General features: G+C 39.9%; 1 protein-coding gene across 3 annotated transcripts in view; it reads right to left on the bottom strand.

The window, feature by feature from the left end:
* The window catches only part of STK39 (serine/threonine kinase 39), a 302652-nt gene that overhangs the window by 7568 nt on the left and 273938 nt on the right, over window positions 1–21146 (bottom strand). For 2 of the 3 annotated variants that reach the window (XM_033231238.1, XM_033231241.1), the window contains exon 17: window positions 2926–2990. In XM_033231238.1, coding sequence (XP_033087129.1) covers window positions 2926–2990 — 65 coding nt within the window. Of the gene's footprint in view, window positions 1–2925; window positions 2991–6901; window positions 7008–21146 lie in introns of those variants that run through there. The other variant, XM_033231239.1, reaches the window with a different exon arrangement.

The raw sequence follows: 21146 nt of genomic DNA, 5'->3' as shown, positions 1-21146 counted from the left end.
CTTATTATCCTCCCTGTGGAATGCTTCTCAGGGTTTGCTGAACACTGGAACCACCATGAAGTCCTTTTAATATTCCCACAGCCCAGGCTGCACCAAGAGCGATTAAATCAGAATATCTGTTGCAGGACCCAGACACTAGGTCCTACAACAGGACCCATTTCACATGTTGGGAACCCCAGGCTCTCTGGGGTTAATTTGCCCAGGATCACACAGTGGAAGCTGCAGACTCACCCCTGGTCTAGACTCAAAGCCCATGCTCTCACCACCCATTTATTCCTGGAGGCAGACCCCTGCGGCCTTAGGCATTTAATGTTTAAAGTGTCCCAGTGCTCCTGAGTGAAACCACTGTGCAGGGCGGTAAAGAACCACAGTATCATGACACTGCTGTTCTTTACACAATTTTCAGGCCCCTGACATTTTCCTTTAAAAAGTAATGAAAGGCACTGAGATTAAAATAATTATAAACAGCTGAGAGATAAAGGGACCATGCGCAGCAGCAGCTTATGAGGAAAAACGCTGCTAAAATACTTTGATCTTTTATTCCTGAATAAAATAACCAAGTTGATGAATGAGGGTAAATGCATTTGAATCTCTGCAGTTTATCGAGATGTTAGTGTCCTATGCAAGATCAGGCCAAAAACCAGTTCAAATTAGCTCTGTCAAGTCGATCTTAAACCGGCTGGCAGTTGATAGCTACAAAGAAACCCTCCTGGGGCTTAACAAGGGCTGGACAGAAAGTTAAGTGACAGAAATAAGGTCCCTCTTGAGTTTGGTTTTCTTTAACATCTTTATCTTTGGCGAGAATAAACTATCAATTTCCATTTACTGTGAATACCACACTACTACATTTTCAAGCTGTAATGGGAAGGAAAACATATATGGAATTGTTTCTCAAACTCTCCTGTGCCTGACAGGCCACTATTACTCAATCTGCTGAAGGCACAAAGGAGAGTCAGTCTCAGCCAATGCAGATTCAGTCCCAGCCAATGTAAATGTACCCAGTCATCCAAAAGGAGGAATCTACAAAATGACAGAAAACGGTACAACCCTAAGGCCGCAGGGGTCTGCCTCCAAGAATGAATGGCTGTTGACAGCATGGGCTTTGAGGCTAGACCAGGGGTGAGTCTGCAGCTTCCAGACTCAGGATCTGTGTGATCACGGTGTGATTCTGGGCAAATCAACCCCAGAGAGCCTGGGGTTCCTGAGATGTGAAATGGGCCTGCTACCAGAGATAATGGTAAAGCAGGAGAGCTGGAGGGGTGGGGGCAGACCAGGTTTCATTAGCCATGTCCCAGGTATGTGGTTTACAATAGGGCAGAGGAGACACTGTGTCTACTACATTTTGGGGTTGTAGGAGGATTACTCTGGCTACAGCCACAGGGTGGTAAACAGAGCCAAAAGTTGGCAAATTGGTGGCAGGAAGATTAGTTTCTGAAGATGACAGAATCCTGCTTGGGTACAGGAAATGGAGATGCAGGGAAGAGGATAGAATCCAGAGAGAATTTAAGAAACATATAAGCCGATTAGGAGATGGGGGAGAGTTTTACATTATTCTTATGGTTTACCTAGAGACTGTACAGCGGCTGTTTTCACAAAATCTTCGGGAGTAGGAAAGGGCCAGGGTTACTGTTCCTCTTTCATAATAAAACGAGAAAAGTCCTGCATGAGAGTTTCAGACTCTTATCTCTGTTTGCATAAAAGAAACTAGGAAAATGTTCTGGAGGTGGTATTAAAAAAATGAATAAAGGGACATACATTGGCTTGAAATACTGACACAGGATGCCATTTTCTTATCAATATACTCTCATATTAAAACACACACACACACACACACACACACACACATTAAGAGGCGATAGTGTCATCTCAAACCAGAAGAGGGATTTTCCCATTTGTTAACCTAGCACTCTACATCTGAATAAAATGTTACTTTCTTATCAAAGCAAAAAGAATTCCTTCAGATATATCTTCTCTGTGAAAATCTTTGTTTTTCTTTTATCACACAGCCTAGCTATCTAAAATTAGATGGGAAGCAAGACCCAGAAAGTTAATTAGCACCAGGCTCACATTTACTGTAACTAATCATTTAGCGTTTTTGGTCACCCACATTTTCCATTTAATTTTACAAATAGAAAGAAGATCATCAATATATGTCGTGCACAGCAAAGTGTTGGTCATCTAGATCTAAAATTGCTTCTGGGATTCTGACCAGCCTTTGATAAAATTAACTTGTGATTTTTAAAATGTGCCTTAATGTACTGTTTGCTAAAACTTTTTGGAAAATGGTCACTTTAGACTATCTGGACTTCTCTCCATTTCTGACCACCCAGGATGTCCAGTACTCTGTATCTCTGTGGCCACCTAGTACTTAAGTTTAAAATCTACTAGTGCAGAATAACTGTTGAAATATCTCCTTTCTACAAAAATCTGTTACTGTGATTTGAAATGTGGAAGTAAAATGCTGTGTCTTTGCTCGCCAGCCTTAAGTTGTTCTACAATTGCTTCCAATTACCTAAACCATTTCTACAACAATCAGCCTCTATTTTTAAAAGTTAGAACCACTTGGCTTTTGTCTTAGGAAAGCTTTATTAAGAGTGTTGCTTTGAATTCAGTGTAATTTTGTCTTAATGGTCAAGTTGCGATACAATCTGTAAGCAAAACGATCTAGGTTTCTCACATGGCCACTCTTAGTCAAAGGTGTGATGATAAAAGAAAAAGCTATGCTCATAGAAGAGGAAATTTCCAGTTACAGTCAGAAAACGTTCCCTAATGTTGCAGAGTCAAATGTTTCCAAATGCAAAAATTGATTCTAAAAGAAAACAACAGCAGCAAAATTACAGAGTAGGTTATTAAACTAGATTATTATTCCCTGCTGGCACAGCATGGCAAAATATTACCTCCTTCTTTCCATAACTTTCTACTTACCAACTTAAATGTCAATGTTTTTAAAGCTTTGGGATCATCTACAATCTTCTGTAAATTAGCAGCCACTGTAAAATACAAACATAGAGAGAAAGTGTTCAAATTATTTCCAGTAACACTGGATTTTCACATCAGTGACTCAGAAAATTTGACTAATGATGCAATAAATTGTAAAATCATTTCTTTCATAAACATTGCAAAGTCCATATAAATGACCAAATTGCTCTCATACAGCTATTTTCTACAACAATTGATATTATTTCAGCAATCTTGTATCTATGCACATCTGAATTAATCACTATATGTCAACTCCGCATTTCATATAATAAAATCTGAAATTACTTTCTAATGGAAAGTAGAAATGATAGCAACCCCCAGTGTTTCTGCCACTTGGCTTCTCTAAATATTCATTACTAAGAAATGTATTAGCCAGGAGAGGGCAGTACAAAACAAAGAGGAGAGGTAGTGGGGAGAAAAAACAAAAAACAAAAAAAACAAACCTTTCTCTGGAAATAGAAGGTCAGCACATTTGAACCCCTGTCCTATAAATTCACTCAATTCTCTGAACCCATTTTTATCAAGGCAACAAAATACCATGGATAACCTCTACAACTCAAGCGCATGTTTTAAGGCTTTCAGAGCACAATGATCTGTCAAACCAGGGAAGTGCCACCTTGAATAATACCCAAGTTCGCTGAACAGGGTCAAGCACTAGACTAGAGGCTGTCAGGTTGGAGCTCAGTGCTGTAGATATGTTTTCGGTATTAGCTGGATTCACTGGAGATCTGTCCTTGTTCTCCACGATGTAATGATCTATCTGATACCCCAGTAGAGAAGTCAGCTTTTCCTGCTTACTCCACTGGCTCAGGGTACTGCTAATGAACAGAATTATCAAAAGGTAATGATGATGGAAACTTAAAACTTACGTTTTCCATATCCACACCTGAAGTATAAAGTCCTGAAAGTCAAATAAGGGCTACTGCTTAGGGAAGGAGAAGTTACTGCTGAAGAAATTATGGGAGAATGTCCTGTTTGTCATTTTTAATTTTTTATGAGTAAAATTATCTGCTGCTTCAGTAGATATTGAAAAGTTATCTGAATTTTTTAAGATAAAAAAGTTTAAGATACAATAGTAAACATTTAAGTATGTTGAGAAAAGGGTTTCAAGTAGAAAATGTATAAGTAGAAAGTAGTAAGAAATCTGTGCAAATTTTAATTTTCTCTAAAGTTGACTGACAACAACCTAGATACATGGATTTTCTGCAGATTAGTTTATTTCATTTAATCTATCAGCTGCAGAGGAGAAAAAAGAAAAATTATGTACTCAATATGGCCTATTTCTCTGTATAAACCATAATTGCAAGCATCATTTTATCTTCATTTGTTGCCCTTTTAATACTTCCATTCTGAGTGATCTGCAGTTTCATTTTTACCAACACTCCTCCCATCTGCCTCCGCTTTTTCTCCTCTTTCTTTTGCCCACAAAGGCAAGCACACACATATCAGGTATACCCCAGGGCACCAATTCCTGAATAGTTATCCTCGCAAAGCTTCCTGTGGCCTTTCAACAATTTTCTGAACATATTTTAGACACTAAAATCATCAAGGCATTTATGCAAGAAACATTGGCTCATGGAGTGCAAAGCTCTGCTGTAAAATCCTGTCCACCAAAGCCAGTATTTATCATGTCAGGGCATTCTGACTATATGCAAATCACAGCAAATGAACACAGTACCCATTTTCTTAAAACATAAAAGTGTTCTAATAGTTCCTCTGATTTGGGCTGATTTCATGAGTGGCCATAAATTCTTCGCATAAATTTCAGTCCTTTCATTAGAGTTTCTTGGTTAATGTGGATGATTTACTGCCTTGTTCTGGGTCATCTATTTCCAGTCTGCTCTCTAATGTTCAGTCAAAAGCAGAGCTCTAGCCTACACTAATTCACAACCCTCTCTCCAGTGTACATGTATATATACGAGGGCCAATTTCCAGGGAATGTGTCAAGCAAGTTGGAGACTGAAGGGCAAGATGGAGCTGCCTGCATCTTCAACAATCATCCCAGAAACCACGCTCCCCAATTGTGAGTCTCACACCTTTGGGACATTAAAAATTCAAATTCTGTCTTCAGCTCAAAGCAAAAATAGCAAAACTGGCCACTTACCTGATTACTTATCCCAGCTGCTAGGCTTATTTTCAATTTGGTTGATTCTAATTTGTTGTAAAGTGCTATAAAACACCTTAATTTAACTGACATCACATAAAATTCAGGGTGATGCTAATTTTTTTTCCAGTAGCAACGCTCATTAAAAAGATGGGTGTCACTGTTTCCTCCCATCTCCTGACTATGCACCTGGATTTCGAAAATAAAAATATTCCTTACCTGGAACGTGAGCTGAGAAGGAAGGGCTGGGTAGGACTGGCTGTTGCTTTAGAGCTGCCTGAACCTGTGCTGAGAACACTGACCTTTGTGTTGTAAGACACTCGAGTTTCTGGAAAATATGGGGCTTCTGAACCCTGCTTGCTCAGTAGCCACTGCCTCATTTCAAATCCCTCTTGGTTTTCCCAAATAAAACTCATGCCCCTTGGTTTCTGCTGCAGACACTGTGCTATCTTCTTTGAACTAGTCCCTCCCTTCCCAGCCCACACTCTTTCTCTGTTATTTGGGCAAACAGGGACACCAACAATATGCACTGAGGCCCTCAGGGACTGTGGCCCTCAAGCCCTGTCACTATGGCTTTACCAACACTCCTCCCACCCACCTGTCACTACAGGGTATCTTTGTGGGAACAATGAATTTTTTTTCTATTTTTTTGTTTTTCTGTATCACACTTTAGGCTTGAATACCTGTCAGGGCTGGAAGTTTCTATTTCCTTTTTTTTTTTTGAGAACATTTAGCCTAAGGTATGATAAGTATTGTTGTTTATGAAACTGTAACGGTGTCATTAACAGCCACATGGAAAAGACGCTGATGCTCAGTACTTCCCTGATCTAAACAGAGAAAGAAAGAAGATCATCCTGGGGGTAATCCACTGGAGGCAAGGCAGCAGAGCCGACACTTTTTCGGCAAACTAAGTCAGGCCTTCTCCAGACACTGTTTTCTGTATACATTCCTTGCACTATTCAAATTCTCCACATTTTTAAAATGTAATTTCAACTTTGGTTTCAGCTTCAGGTGTTCGTGTGCGGCTTACTACCTAGGTGTATTGTGTGATGCTGAGGTTGGGGGTATGACTGATCCTGTTACCCAAGTACTGAGCACAGTACCCAGTGCTTTTCCAACCCTTGTCTCCCTCTCTCCTCCCTCAAGTAGGCCCTGGTGTCTGCCCCTTCTTCGGACCCATGTGCACTCAATGTTTAGCTCTCACAAGTGAGAACATGAAGGATTTGGTTTTCCGTCCCTGTGTTAATCCACTTAGGATAATGGCCTTCAGCTGCATCCATGTCGCTGCAAATGTCAAGATTTCGTTCTGTTTCACGGCTGGGTGGTATTCCGTGCCGTCCATGTACCACATTTTCTTTACCCAATCCACTGCTGATAGGCACCTGGGTTGATTCGATGTCTTTGCTATTGTGAATAGTGCTGTGATGCACATACGTATGTGTGCGTCTTTTTGGTAGAACAATTTATTTTCTTTTGGATACACACCAAGTCATGGGATTGCTGGGTTAAATACTAGTTCCGTTTTAAGTTATTGGAGAAATTATGCCCATTTTGACAGTTGGAAAAATAAGTTATATATGACATTTATAGTCTACGTCTATATTCTGAGTAATTAGTCAAAAGATACACTTTTTCCTGAGGTGCCAGCTTATTTCACACCAACCCCATGTTCCGGTGACAGTGAGTTAATTCACTTAATTTTAGCTGTTTCCAAACACAAGCTATGGGGAAAAGAGAACCAATGAACATGGAGTCTAATGTACTACTTCCAACAGTAAAAAATTTCTAACATTAGACAAAAGCATGGTCTTGGGTTACCTGACAAGGTGATGACTTCAAAATATTGTTTTATCCAAAGAGACACCCTGAATAGATTGATGCAGAAAGGCAGCATGAGATTGCAAAGAAAGAGACAATCCAAGCTCTAAGTAAGGAGAGAAGGAGATGGTATGAGGGTAGGTTTCTTACGGATACTGCTAGAACAGTAATATAAAATTAACATTTTATTTTAATTAGATTTCTTTGAAATACAGCCACACATACAGAAAACTTACTAACTCAGTTTGGGACAAAATAAAAGATTCACCCCATTATTTTCCCTAAACCTCCAGGCTCTCATCTCCATGGGACGCACTGCAGCACAGTGTATAAGAACCTGAATTCCTGAGCCAGGGTGCCGGGGTTCAAATCCTCCTCCTGCTCACAGCTGTGTGACCTTCCTGAACGAAGTTCACTTAGCCTCCTCTTTGTGCTCAAGGCCATGCATTGGTCATTGTGGAAATGAAGATATTAATGATGCCTACCTGATAGGGTTTGTTTTGAGGATTAATTAACACACGTAAAGTGCTTAGAATAATGCTCGATGTATAGCAAGCGGTTAATAAATTTTCCTCTCTGCCCTGGACAATGGCAATATCTTATCTGGTTTCCTTGCCTTCTGTCTTACCTGCTGAGAGCCCTCTTTCTCATACTCACCAGAGTTACTGGAGAACCTAGATTGAGAACTGGAGTGTGTTACTTCCTTGAGCAATGCTGTTTAACTGTTTCCATCAACTTTGGGATAAAGTCCAAATTTTTAACATGGTCAGTGTGAGCCACCATGGTCTGGCCTCGGCCAACCACTCCAGCTTATCTTTTGCCATTTCCTACCCTGAATCTTCCCAGGAAAGGCTCCATAACTCCATTATCCTCCAGCTCTCTATCCCTGCTCTTATCATCATATACTGAAATAATCTGTCACAGATCTGATTTCCTCACTAGATTCAAACTCTGAAAACCCAGAAAAAATTGTATTCATCTTTGTAAAATATTCATCTTTGAAATACATCCACATATGCAGAAACCGATGACTTCTTACCACCTCCACTGCTGCTCCCCAAGTGAGACTACCACCAACTTGCCACTAGACTCGTCCAGTAGCCTGTGGTCTCACTGCTTCCACCCCGGTCCCTCAATGGCCTAGGCTTCACCCAGAGGGCAGGGGAGGCTTCTAACATGTAGACAAACTATGTTACTTTTCTATTCAAAACCCTGTTGGCCTTCCAGCTCTGAGTAAAGCCATGGTCTCTACAATGGTCTACCAAACCCACCTGATCAGGCCTCCTGCTCCATCTCTCCTCTTATCCCTCACCACTCTCTCCCTCGCTGCTCCTGCTCCAGCCACAGAGCCTCCATGCTGACCCTGGAGCATTTAGGGCAGGGGCTCGCCCAGAACCTCTGTACCTGCCATTCCCTCTCCCGGAAATGTTTCTCCTCCACAACTCCATGACTGCCTCCCTCCCTTCCTTTCAGTTTCTCCTCAAATGTCCGTGGCTACCCTATTAACACACCCCACCACCCCCTCACTCTCTCTTTACCCAGAATTTTTCTTTCTCACAGCGCTTACCACCTCCTGATATGCTATATATTTATGCATTATTTTTGGACGTGGCCCTTTACCTACTCTACATACCCAGAAAATGAGCTCCAATGAATACAGGAACTGATTTGTTCACTACTATGTTCCCAGTGCCTGACACAGATGGATATCAATCTGTGTTGAATACATGAATAAATGGAAAAATGAATCTTTGTGACATCAGTGCCCACCAGTACAATGTCTAGTACACTGCATTTGGTAAATATCCTCAAGGCCTTCTCCCCAGACACAAGCTCACAAAAGTATGCATACAATTTAGAGGATTCTAAGACACTAAGAATCCCACATTGAGACTCTCTGAAAGAAGAATTATTCCTGTTTTGGAAAGTTTCTACAAACATTTGTCAGCCGGGCGCGGTGGCTCAAGCCTGTAATCCCAGCACTTTGGGAGGCCGAGACGGGTAGATCATGAGGTCAGGAGATCGAGACCATCCTGGCTAATACGGTGAAACCCCGTCTCTACTAAAAAAATACAAAAAACTAGCCGGGCGAGGTGGCGGGCGCCTGTAGTCCCAGCTACTCGGGAGGCTGAGGCAGGAGAATGGCGTAAACCTGGGAGGCGGAGCTTGCAGTGAGCTGAGAACCGGCCACAGCACTCCAGCCTGGGCGGCAGAGCAAGACTCCGTCTCAGAAACAAAACAAAACAAAACAAAACAACAACAACAACAACAACAAAAAACAACAAAAAAAACAAACATTTGTCTCCCAAGCAATAATCCCATTCATTTGCCCTGTTACGAAAAGTAAATATGGTCTGAGAAAGACTCTGTACTTCTGTATTTGAGTCCTTGTGGATGAACTGCAACCTAACTTACTAAGTAGACAAGACTGAAAACCTAACTTAAGAGTATGAGCCTGTAACAATTGCTGAGTCCTGGCCAATCTCAGCAGCCATACTTCAACGAGTCATACACTGCTGGGTGTTCAAAATGGTTCAAATAAGGCAAATGCCAAGTGGTAGCCAATCCAGTTGATTCTGTACCTCACTTCTGATTTCTGTATGTTACTTTACGTTTTTTGTCCATAAATTTGTCTGACCATAAGGCACCCCTGGAGTCTGAATCTGCTATGATTCTAGGGGCTGCCCAATTTGCGAATCATTCATTGCTCAATTAAACTCCTTTAAATTTAATTTGGCTGAAGTTGTTCTTTTAACAGATGGTGTCAGAAGTGGGATCCGAAGAAGAGCTTCTAATGACCCCAGGAGCACTGAGTGAACATGCAAAGTAACTGCAGGCCCCACTTGTATCCATTGATCTTTCAGAGCAGCTGGAGATTGTGGCTAAGTTCTCTCTTAGATTTTGGAGCTCCAATGGATTTGTGTTTTGAGCTCTCTGAGTTTCTTTGAGCAAATTTCTGATCCAAACTGGATTTGGAAGTCATGACAGAAACTGGACTGGGTCTAGGAATGGATTTAATCTGGTAACTAATTGGCCTGGATCCAATTAGAGGCCTCTTACATCAGACTAGGTCAGAAAGAAAACTGGTAGCAAATGATAATATTGTAGGGGTGTAAAATTTGTTTCTTACAAATTCGTGGGGATTTTTGTGTTCTACCCCTTTGTTTCATTTTTCTTGTGCACGTAGGTAGGAAACAAATTATTGGTTAAGTTTATCAAGGGAACCCTAGAGGAAAGTCAATATTTTAGGTAAAAATGAGATTCTTAATTTCTGAAAAACTGAGTTCCTTCATGCTTACACATTAGGCACAGAAAGCAATGGAGTCTTACCGAAATGGCTCTTACTAAAGGTAACTTACTGTGGAATGTTCCGAATAAACAATGCAGGGAAGTGCATTTAAAAATGAAAAGTTAAATCTGTGAATCTTTCAGCTTAAGTTACTATCCCAATACAAAGGAAAAAGACTGCAGCACCAATCGGCTGCCTTTGGATAAGTAATGGGGTACATTTTACCTGAGTAAAGGATAGGATTGGGTTAGAGGCCCTCCCCTCAGTAAAGTCCCTCTCGGTTAAAAATGGATTAAAGATGACAGGGCCCCATCAGGAGCAAGTTTGAGCCTTGCCAGTTCAATGCTGAGTGGCTGATGTCTGTGTTTTATCTGACGTATTTCACTCTGGCCAGAACAAAAAATGTTAATTGGGTTACCCCACGCAACCCCTTGGGCAGCAACTCGCAAAACTGAGAGGCTTTTGCCTGTAGAAACAAACAAACAAAAAAAGATGATTTTCCTTTATGATGTGGCTTAGCCCCAGGGCTACACTGTGGCAAGCAAGGTCACTAGGGCTGCTCAGGGAAGGGGAACCCAGAACCTGGCATGTTGGCAAAAGGGTAAGAACTTCTTACCAGTCAGACTCTGGCCTCTCTCTGTGCAAACTGGTTAAATGAGTGGTAAAAGTCACCGTTTATCTCTCTGCAAAGTTTTACTTACTACAAAAAAAAAAAAAAAAAACTTCTGAGGTTGACCTTGAGCTATAGTAAATCTGGTGTGTTCTGTGTGTCTTTCTGCCTTGTTCTGCCATAAAGAGGGGTATCTTAGGATAAAATGTGTACCTAGGACCCCACAAGCCTGCTGCTGAAGACGGCGGAGCAAACTGGTCAGTTACGTCTTTGGGAGCTTGACCTTGTAACCATGTGGCTTTGCTTTCTCTTTTCACAATGGTGGCCTGGGTGCAGGGTTCCATTCCTAGCTTTGGGAAAGAGTACTTTCTGGTGTGATAACTGTGTGGCCTTGACCATTTGTTTATTCTCTTCCCCTCCATGAACCATCTTACATTTTCCTTTTTCTGAACACAGAAATATTGGCCATTTGGCTAGCCAGGGTTGGGTAATATAAGATTTAAAAGGACTTTTTGTAAAAAAGTGCTATAGTTCAAAGTTAGCTTAATAAAAAGTAGATATTCAAGCTCTAACAGCCTGGGACTCCTTGGGAAAAACAGGAGGTGTCAGAGACCCTATTTGAAAAAAATCTGTTTTCCTCATGGAACCCCAGCAATTAGATATGGATAATTCTCCCTCAAAATCTAAGGGTCTGGTCTTTTTGGGATCCAGGATCTGGTGTAAAAATAGGATCCTTAATTTTTGGGCAGCTGTTTTGCCTTCCAGCTGTGCCAGGTTATTAGGGCCTAGAAACTGCACACTTTCCTGGCCCTGTTCTTCCAAGGACTCCACCCTAAAGCCAGTAATCCAATTAAAAAAATTAAAAACTGGCAAATAAAACATTTATCTGGGTAGTTATATATGTGTTGTGTGTGTAATGTTTATATAAAAGAGCTCTAATTAATTGGCTTTAAGAAAAATAAGTGCTTACATATTTTGTCAGGAAAGTAAAAACTAATGTGAGTTCATGTAACTTTAATAATCTTTGGGAAATAAAAACGGCTTTAAAGATTATTGGTAAAATAAAGACATTTGGACTAAATTAGATTGGTCTAATTTAAAATAGATTGGTCAGATACTAGGTTTGCTAAACGCTTTAAGGTCATAAACTGCTTCTTAATGCTTTTGAAAAAGTTTTCCTATTTTGGAGCATTAGATTCTAGATAAGGACTGGGGACATGCGGAAATAGACATGCCCCCTAGCTATGCAAAGAAGGTTATAAAGAAAATGAATTTTACACAAGAAAGGATCTTGTATGGTAAATTCTTGTCCTAAAGTAAAATAACTGGTTGTTTAAAAAGAGGGATGTACAGGACAAGTCAAAAAGTCCAAAACATGGTTTGTGTAAGTCATGAAAAGATTTGTGAAAGAAAATTTATACATCAAAAGTTGCTGAGTTACCATTATAACATGTGATTGAGACTACTGAAAAAATAGTTTTACATGCAAGGTGTGTGAGGACAATGAAATTCGTTTTTGGTAAAAGATTGTAAGATGGCATAGGAATGTAAATTTTGCCTAATTTAGAGGGTTAAAGGATTGTTTTAAATTAAGTAAGAATAAGCTAAAGGTTTGAACAGTTGTGGAAGGTCTGTAAAAATTAATCATGTAAGAAAATTCTGTGTGTGAATATACTGAGTAAATGTAAAGGTGTATTTTCTGTAAATTGAACATTGAAATAAAAGCACAAACAGGATTTTCTTAAAGCACGCATCTGCTCTTTTACAAAAATTTGTAAAGGGTTATAAAAGGTTTATGAGAAACTCACCTTATGGTTAAACTGATTAAGATTGGGAAGGTTTGTCCACAAGGTTTTATTAAAAATTGAGGTGGACATTAATAGTACACTAATGCAAGGGCGAAATCTGGCTTTCTCTCTTAAACAAACTTTCATGTAATATTAAAAGATAATAAAAGATTCTTGTTTGCCTTTTGAATAAACTACTGGAAAAAAAAGAAGGCAAAGACAAGAGACAGAGTCTTCCCTCTATCAACAAGTAAAGGTTTTTGCCTTTAAAATTTTTTTAAGTCATCATTTTGGCTAAATGAATGACTTATGGTAACCTGGAATTCTATTTCATAATACCAAGTGTTTTAAAACTTTAATATATTTGACAACCTTTCCAAAATCAAATTTCACCTTCAAAATGGTCTTTTCTGACCTCTAACTTTGAGATCCTACAGAGGGCCCCCAAAGCATCTAAAAGAAAGGCGAGCAATTATTTAACATGTTTAGTTACACAGAAAGCATTGTCAAAAATAATAAAAAAGTTTAATCTTCTTCAGCTTATATTTTAGTGAATGATATTAATATATGTTCCAAAATTGTATGGGATTTCTAAAATTCTATTATGTCTGAGTATATGCTATCAAATATAATTATGGTTATTATGTTGTTATTGTAGACCACAGAAATAACTACATTTCTTTGTCAATTTTTTTTTTTTTTTTTTTTTTGAGACAGAGTCTCATTCTGTCGCCCAGGCTGGAGTGCAGTGGCGCGATCTCGGCTCACTGCAAGCTCCGCCTCTCAGGTTTATGCCATTCTCCTGCCTCAGCCTCCCGTGTAGCTGGGACTACAGGTGCCCGCCACCTCGCTCGGCTAGTTTTTTGTATTTTTTTAGTAGAGACGGGGTTTCACCGTGTTCGCCAGGATGGTCTCAATCTCCTGACCTCGTGATCCGCCCGTCTCGGCCTCCCAAAGTGCTGGGATTACAGGCTTGAGCCACCGCGCCCGGCCGTCAATTGTGTTTTTAACTATAACTGTTTAAAGTCATTTCCATGGTTAAGTGCTTAATGCTGATGCAGTTTCTGAAAACTTCATAAGCATGCAAAATGCTAGAGTATAGTGTCTCTTAGGAGGTTCACGAAAGAATGGAAAGGACCCTAAAAGCACTCTTGAATACAGGTTTCTAATAACTTTACAATCACATCATTCAAACTGGGTAAGGATTCCTGGAATTTTAATGAAAAGACTGGGTTATAAAACTGCTAACTCAAGTAGAACAAAAATTTATTTTCATACTAAATCAGCTGATATTGAAATTGTTTAGATATAAAATTTGAAGGAACTCCATGGTCTAAGTCAAATTACCTATGATAACCCATTAGTTATCAGTACTATTCACCTAATTTGGAGAAACAACTAGTATTCAAAAGTTAGAATGTCTAATGTTAATTAAGCATGGACTCATGGAGAACCATCATGGCCACCTTGTCCTTCCTGAGTCTTTAAAGCTTTTGTTATTAAAAGTTGTGCATTTCATGACTCATCATGGAAAAGATAAAATGCAAATAAATTACTCTTGGTTCACCTCAATTGAGTATTTGGTATCAGATCCTAGGCAAACATGATTTCAAAGGCTGACCATTTTCATTCAGTTTTTTTTCAGCGATGACAGTCTAGGCCACCCCAACCACATAAAACACTGAGACTAGCAGAGGAAATCTACAATAGAATGTAGATGATGGGGATAAGGAGTATCAGAGAGGCCTCAAGACCAGGTGTAAGGACTGTAACTCACACTACTAACCTTCCCTCTTACAATTTCCCCCCAGGAAAAGAGATCAATCAATCCAGAAGAACCATTCCCAGGTGGATTCAAGTAGTGCAAAAGGTGGACTGTAGTGGATACTGTGGTGTGCTGCCCAGATCTTCTCTTCAGGAATGAGGCAACTATTCTGCCATCTGCTGGCATTATTGGTGGCTGGTAACCATCCAGTTTAGTTCTTCTTTGGGAATTCTCCATGGCCACAGAAAGCTGTCTCAGCCAAGGTCATGCCCTCTCTTCAAAGGCAGCCTGCATTCATGAATGACTGGTCATGATAGTAAAAAGACCCCAAGGCATGACAATAGTAAAAATAGTAAAAAGTCCAACAGTAAAAAGGCCTCAAGGCAGGACAATGCTAAGGGTCATCTCAGCTTCATTCCTCCCTTTGCTGAAGAAGGCATTTGCTGCAGTTCAAATACAATTACTCTATCTGCCAAATTCTACTTCCTTTATTCCCTCACAGATGCTGATCTTGAAAGCACTCCTCAAAAACCTACCTGCATACAAATCTACGCCTCTCAATCTTTCTCCTCAGAAACCCTAAAGACTGCATATAGGGAAGGACACAGTATAGTCACCTTAGAAGGTATTTCTCATGATCAAATTTATGAAAGTGCAAATAATAATTAAAAGTAGTGAGTATACTACATGCAGTTTTTCCTGGGATTTCACTTACTAGAATTCTGGATAGTGAGAAAAAACAGTGGCTAGAAAAAATTCTAAAACTGCCTTTCCAAAAATTATTATTATTATTATTGAGACGGAGTCTCGCTCTGTTGCCCAGACTGGAGTGCAGTGGCCAGATCTCAGCTCACTGCAAGCTCCGCCTCCTGAGTTCACGCCGTTCTCCTGCCTCAGCCTCCCAAGTAGCTGGGACTACAGGCTCCTGCCACCTCGCCCGGCTAGTTTTTTGTATTTTTTTTAGTAGAGACGGGGTTTCACCGTGTTAGCCAGGATGGTCTCGAACTCCTGACCTCGTGATCCGCCTGTCTCGGCCTCCCAAAGTGCTGGAATTACAGGCTTGAGCCACCGCGCCCAGCCTCCAAAAATGATTAAGAGGGAGATCTAATCTAGTCAATCTCTCCTCTTGCCTTTAGCTTTCAAGCTGCCTTAATTTTTTCTGGGCTTAGGCCAGCTAACTTTGGAAGATAGTTAGGTTATGTTAATAGTTTAAATGATAACAGGCCTTCCCAAAAGCTCAACCACCTTTGTAAAGCTAATGAGAGACCACCAGGCTAGGGGGAGGAGAAGAGCCTGAATTCTGGTAAGGTGCAGAAATAAATGATTGCCAGCCATGCCTGTAGATAACAACACTACTGTAGATTGGCCTTTTGAGATTTTCAGGTTTTTTGCATGTCTGACACCCATGGCGCCACCTGGACCCGCCAACCTCTGCTCCTATGGCCCCACTCAGAAGCAAGTGAGCTCAAGAGGACAGCTTTGATCCCCCTATGATTTTATCTCTGCCCCAACCAATCAGTAGCAAGCACCCATTTCAACCCACCCACATCCCTTCCTCCAAACTGCCTTTGACAAACCCCCTAGCCTACAAGCCTTCAGAGAGACTGGTTTGAGGAATAATTCCTCCCACGTGGCATGGCCAGCCTCATGTCAATTAAACTATTTTTATTTTTATTTTTTTTACTGCAATGCTGTGGTCTTTATTTGTGCAGTGGGCAGGAAGAACCCATTGGGGTGGTTACAATTCTAGGAATGTTACAGGTACTATGGATATGCAGACTTTAAGACTAAAATGTCAAACAGACTTGAGTATTAGTATTATTTACATATAGAAGGGATATATGAGAAATAAAGAAAACATAGAAATACACCTGCCATTCTCCTTACAGTTCAGGTAAGTTCTAGTTTATTAGTATTATTTGGTCATAGTGCAAATGTCTGATTCAGTTTGGCAAAACAAAACTGGCTGATACTGAATCTATTCTTTAAAACATTACCATAAAATTGGTATTGTGATCCTGAATTTCCTTTAATGTGTTTAAGGTACAGTTTTATGAACTGGCTGACAGCGTGGTAATGGGAAGTGTCCAATAATCATTATGTTATGGGAAGTGTCCAATAATCATTATGTTATTATTGCTCATTTTGAAAGCAATGAAAAGGTGTAATCAATAAAAATGTATCCTCATTTAGCTTACAGAGGTGACGTACCGGTAAGCTTATAGTTTAATTCCTCTTCAGAATGAGGATGAAGAAAGTAGAAATAAAAATACTGTATGAAAAATGGCTAAACTTGAAATAAAGTCATGTTTACCAGGAATACCCAAAATTCATCTGAGTTGAAGGTAAGAATTAATTTACTTGCTTTGGGAAAAAAAAAGTTGGTGGGGGGGATTGTTGACTGGCAGCCACAGCTGTTGAAAAGTACTTTGTTTCTTTGAAAATGATTAAGAATTCTATAGGTGTCTTAACCAGGGGTTTTCAGTCTTGGAACCCTCTGAATTGTAGGCAAAACTTTGTGTGCACATTTCTGGGTAGAGGGTATGTGGCTGTAACTGCCCAGCGGGTTCACCTTGGCCACTGCCCAGACACAGCCAATTTATCAAGACCAGGGGAATTGCAATGGAGAAAAAGTAATTCACAGAGTTGGCTGTGTGGGAGACTGGAGTTTTATTGTTACTCAAACCAGTCTCCTATAAGCATTTGGGGTTGGGGTTTTCAAGGAGAATTCTGAGGAAGGGGCTTGGGAAGTGGGGAGTGCTGACTGGTTGGTTTGGAGATGGAATCATTGGGGGTTGAAGTGAGGTTGCTGTCTTCTGTCCCTGGGTGGAATCACAGAACTCATTGAGCCAGATTACTAGTCTGGGTGGTGCCAGCTGCTGCACTGAGTGCAGGGGCTGTAAAATCTCTCAAGCGCTGATCTTAGGTTTTACAATAGTGATGTTATTCCCAGGAGGAATTTGGGGTGGTTCAGACTCTTGGCAGCCAGAGGCTGCAGGGCCCCTAAACCATTAGAATTCTAAAAGATTAGAATCTTGTAGCTAATATGTTAATCCTACAAAGGCAGACCGTTTCCTAGGCAAGAGGTGGTTTTTTGGGAGGTGCGGGGGACAGGGCTTTAACTCTTTTTTAACAAAATTTTCAGAGTTAAACTATAAACTAAACTCCCTCCCAAGGTTAATGGCCTACTCCCAGGAATCAACAAGGACAGCTTAAAGGTTAGAAGCAAGATGGAGTCAGGTCTGATCTCTTCCACTGTCATAATTTCCGCAAAAGTGGTTTCAGGGCGTTTACTAGATTATTAGTGGGGCCATGTCCTTTGAAATCTTAACAATTACTTTCCTAAATACTTCCTAACATCTTTTCTTATACTAATGTAAGCAGCTTAGGGGTGAAGCTTTTTGTCTGTTTGCTTAACAGCCTTACCGAAGTATAACTAACCTATCTTGAGCTGCATGTTTTTCAAGTGTGAGTTTGAACATGTGTATACACTCATGAAACCATCACCACAATCAAGATAATGAATATGTCCATCAGTTTTCCTGTGTCCCTTTGCAATTCCTCCCACCTTCCTCTTCCTGATCCTCTACGGTCTCCAGGAAACCACTGATCTGTTTTCTGTCACTATAGATCAGTTTACATTTTCTAAATGTTACACAAGCAGAATCATCTAGTACCTACTCATTTTATCTAGCTTCTCTCACATATTTTACTTAGCAATAAAAAGGAATGAATTATTGAACATGATTGTGTTTTATTGATCAATAAAAAATATGATCATGATCCATGATGGAACATGATCAATAATTCATTCCTTTTTATTGCTAAGTAGTATTCCACTGTATGCTATACCAGTTTGTTTACATATTCACCTCTTGATGAATATCTGGGTATTTCTGAGTTCTGCCGTTACAAACACAGCTGTTATTAACAATCATGTACAAATCTTTGTATAGATACACATTTTCTTTTTGCTTGGGTAGATACCTGGGAGTAAAATGGCTGGATCACATGAGAGAAGTATTTTTAATTTTTTAAGAAACTACCAAAATGTTTTCCAGAGTGACTGTACCATTTTTACATTCCCACTAGCAGTGTATGAGAGTTCTAGACATTAGAACTTCACACTTGCTAACACTTAGTATGGTCAGTCTTTAATTTTAGCCATTCTAATAACTCTGTTGTGGTATCCTGTAATAATTTTACTCTGCATTTCTCTATCTTTTCATGTGCATATTTGGTGAAGTCTTTTTAGGGCTACTTTCTGACAATAAAGGTCTTAAACATTCCCATAAATACAAGTATGGTTTTGCTGAATTAGGCAGAAGGCTCTTTCTAAAAAGAAACAGAAGTCTTTATTAGGAAAACATAGGTGTTTCTTAATCCGAGAGGTAAAACATTCCAAGAGTGCCTATCAGGCATTCTTGCAGGTCATCCAGTAGATGAATAAAATATACATAGAGGCATCAGGCATAGCTCAAGCAGCATCATTTTGCATCTTGCAAAGTGTGCTAGAGCTTCTTGTACAGTTCAGAAACCTTGACTCTCTTCTACGGATTTTAAAAGTATTGGTCATGAGTTTGAATATAATTTAACAAAGGAGAAGAGGAAATGATCACATCATGGAGGGAAGAAGTGATATGACACAGGGAATCCTTTCAACTTTGATTTCTAGAGGCACAAAGCAAAGTCTTCCCAGGTCTCTTCTGTCTGCAGCAAGAAGGTCTTATTTGCTTATGCTACATGTCTGGATGCCAAGAGTCTTATATCCAGCAGCACATTCTGGAAATATTAACAAGACGATATGCATATAAGTCAAAATACTCTAGGACTCTAATGACAATCTCACAACCACTGTTGAGGGGAAGGTTCACATGTAGCTAGTACTACAAATTAAAACAGTGGGCCAAATGTTCTGCAATGTAGTCTATGTATAAGACCAGAAATAATTTGTGTCTCTTTCAATGCATATAATCACTTGATTAAAAAACAAACGCTTACGGAGATAAGCTTGAATTTCTCTTTATGATCTTGTCACATGAACCATGTGAATTCCAGAAAAGTTCTAATCAGTCACAAGAAATATGCCAAAGGAAAACAAAAGGCAACACATAACTTCACAGGATCAACTTTTTTGTACAGTCACTCTCACTTTACTTTGATCCGTTTTATAGAGAGGCGCTTTGATAGTCACCTATTAATAGGACACACACAGCTTTCAGATTTAACCTAGTGGCTTCTGGACTGGGAAAAGCTTTGGAAAAGTTAAAATTAATGAGATAGTAAATCTACGAATATCAGGAACACTACCTAAATTATGGGCCAACGCAGCCAACTGAGGCAGAGCCATCTGGTGTAAGCACAAAGCCCAGGGAAACCACAAGGACTCTGAGCCCAGCACATGGTGGCAGTCTTCCAAGCAGAGGCTCTCTCACACATGTAGCCAGTCACGTGGAGGAGGAGGGAGCTAAGCCTCTGTTTATATTATGCGGCACTGCTCTGGGGAAGGACATCCACTTCATTTCTTGTTTTTTTTTTTTTTAATGTGTAGTAATTTCCAAAATCTTTAAAGTAAAGGTTTAACAGCCAGTGAAAGGTGCAGAGTAACAGAGAATAATTCACTACTTGAATAATAAGAAATCAAATCAATTCATGGATGTGAGCTAAGACCTCACTCTAGGTTAGGCCACAGGAAAAAAAAAAAAAAAAGAATAAAGGAAAGACTTGGAATCTAATCCTGTTCATAATATTTACTATGAGACTTTAGAAAATCACCTTCTTTGTGCCTTAGATCAGTGAAAACTCAAAGTAGCCAGTTGCCAAAACATTCGTTGCAGGTCCACATGAGGTATGGAGTGTGCACCAGAACGTAAGTCAACCACTGCTTCCTTCATGGAGAAAGTCTTGCTACCAAGAAAAAAAGTCAGCTGAACTGTACAACGTGCTTAATAATGTAGCTGGTTGACAGTGTGGCTCAAGCCAGTACATGGATCACACTGTAAGTGGCACTGCTCTAGACTTTTCTCCAAGTAATATTATCCTGCTCTTCCTCCTTCTACCATTCTTAATGGATTGGTTTGGATCAAGTATAAGAAAACTGACTGAGTATTTTATATAGTTTCTCTAACAAGGTAAAATGTTTAAAGGGAACTTTTTGCAGAAACTTCACAATCAGTGGTAGAAGAAGAGAAGAATTCTAGGAAAGTGAAAAGAACTTATGGAATACAAAAAAATCAAATGCTTCATTAAAAAGTTTCTTGTCCCAGTGTCATATTCAATTTAACATTTGTCTTGTATTTTAAATTTTTCAACAAATTATTAATTGCTGCAAGAAAATAAGCTGGGATGGGTTTGGCTGACTTTTACTTTGTACCTCCAGCTTCAAATCTTATTTCCCCATGCAAAGGCCTCATTTTAACACATGATTAAATCTGAAAGATCATCCCAATAACCTTCTTCTTCCTCCACCCCTCCCACAGCCACTGCTATCATCCTTCTTCTCTGATCCAAGGTAAGTCACACCTCTGCTTGAAAGACAACATACAGAGATCTTGCAGATGACATAAGGGGTGGCATGGGCAGCTAACTGTTTCTAGTTAGGGTGCTGGTGGCAGAAATATTCAGTGCTGATGTCCTTGCCAGAAAGTTGAGGTACTGGCTAGTAGAGCTGAGACCCACTGGGCAGCCTGCAAGATACAGTTGGTGAAGTCATTGTGAATTGAGAGGTTAGTCAACACGAAATCTGTATACTAAGTTAAAGCCTAACAGTCCTGCCACAGGACACAGAGAAGTCA

Source organism: Trachypithecus francoisi, unplaced genomic scaffold, assembly GCF_009764315.1.
Source record: "Trachypithecus francoisi isolate TF-2019V2 unplaced genomic scaffold, Tfra_2.0 Lachesis_group13, whole genome shotgun sequence".
NCBI classification, from domain to species: domain Eukaryota; kingdom Metazoa; phylum Chordata; class Mammalia; order Primates; family Cercopithecidae; genus Trachypithecus; species Trachypithecus francoisi.
This window is presented reverse-complemented; position numbering and strand designations above follow the sequence as displayed.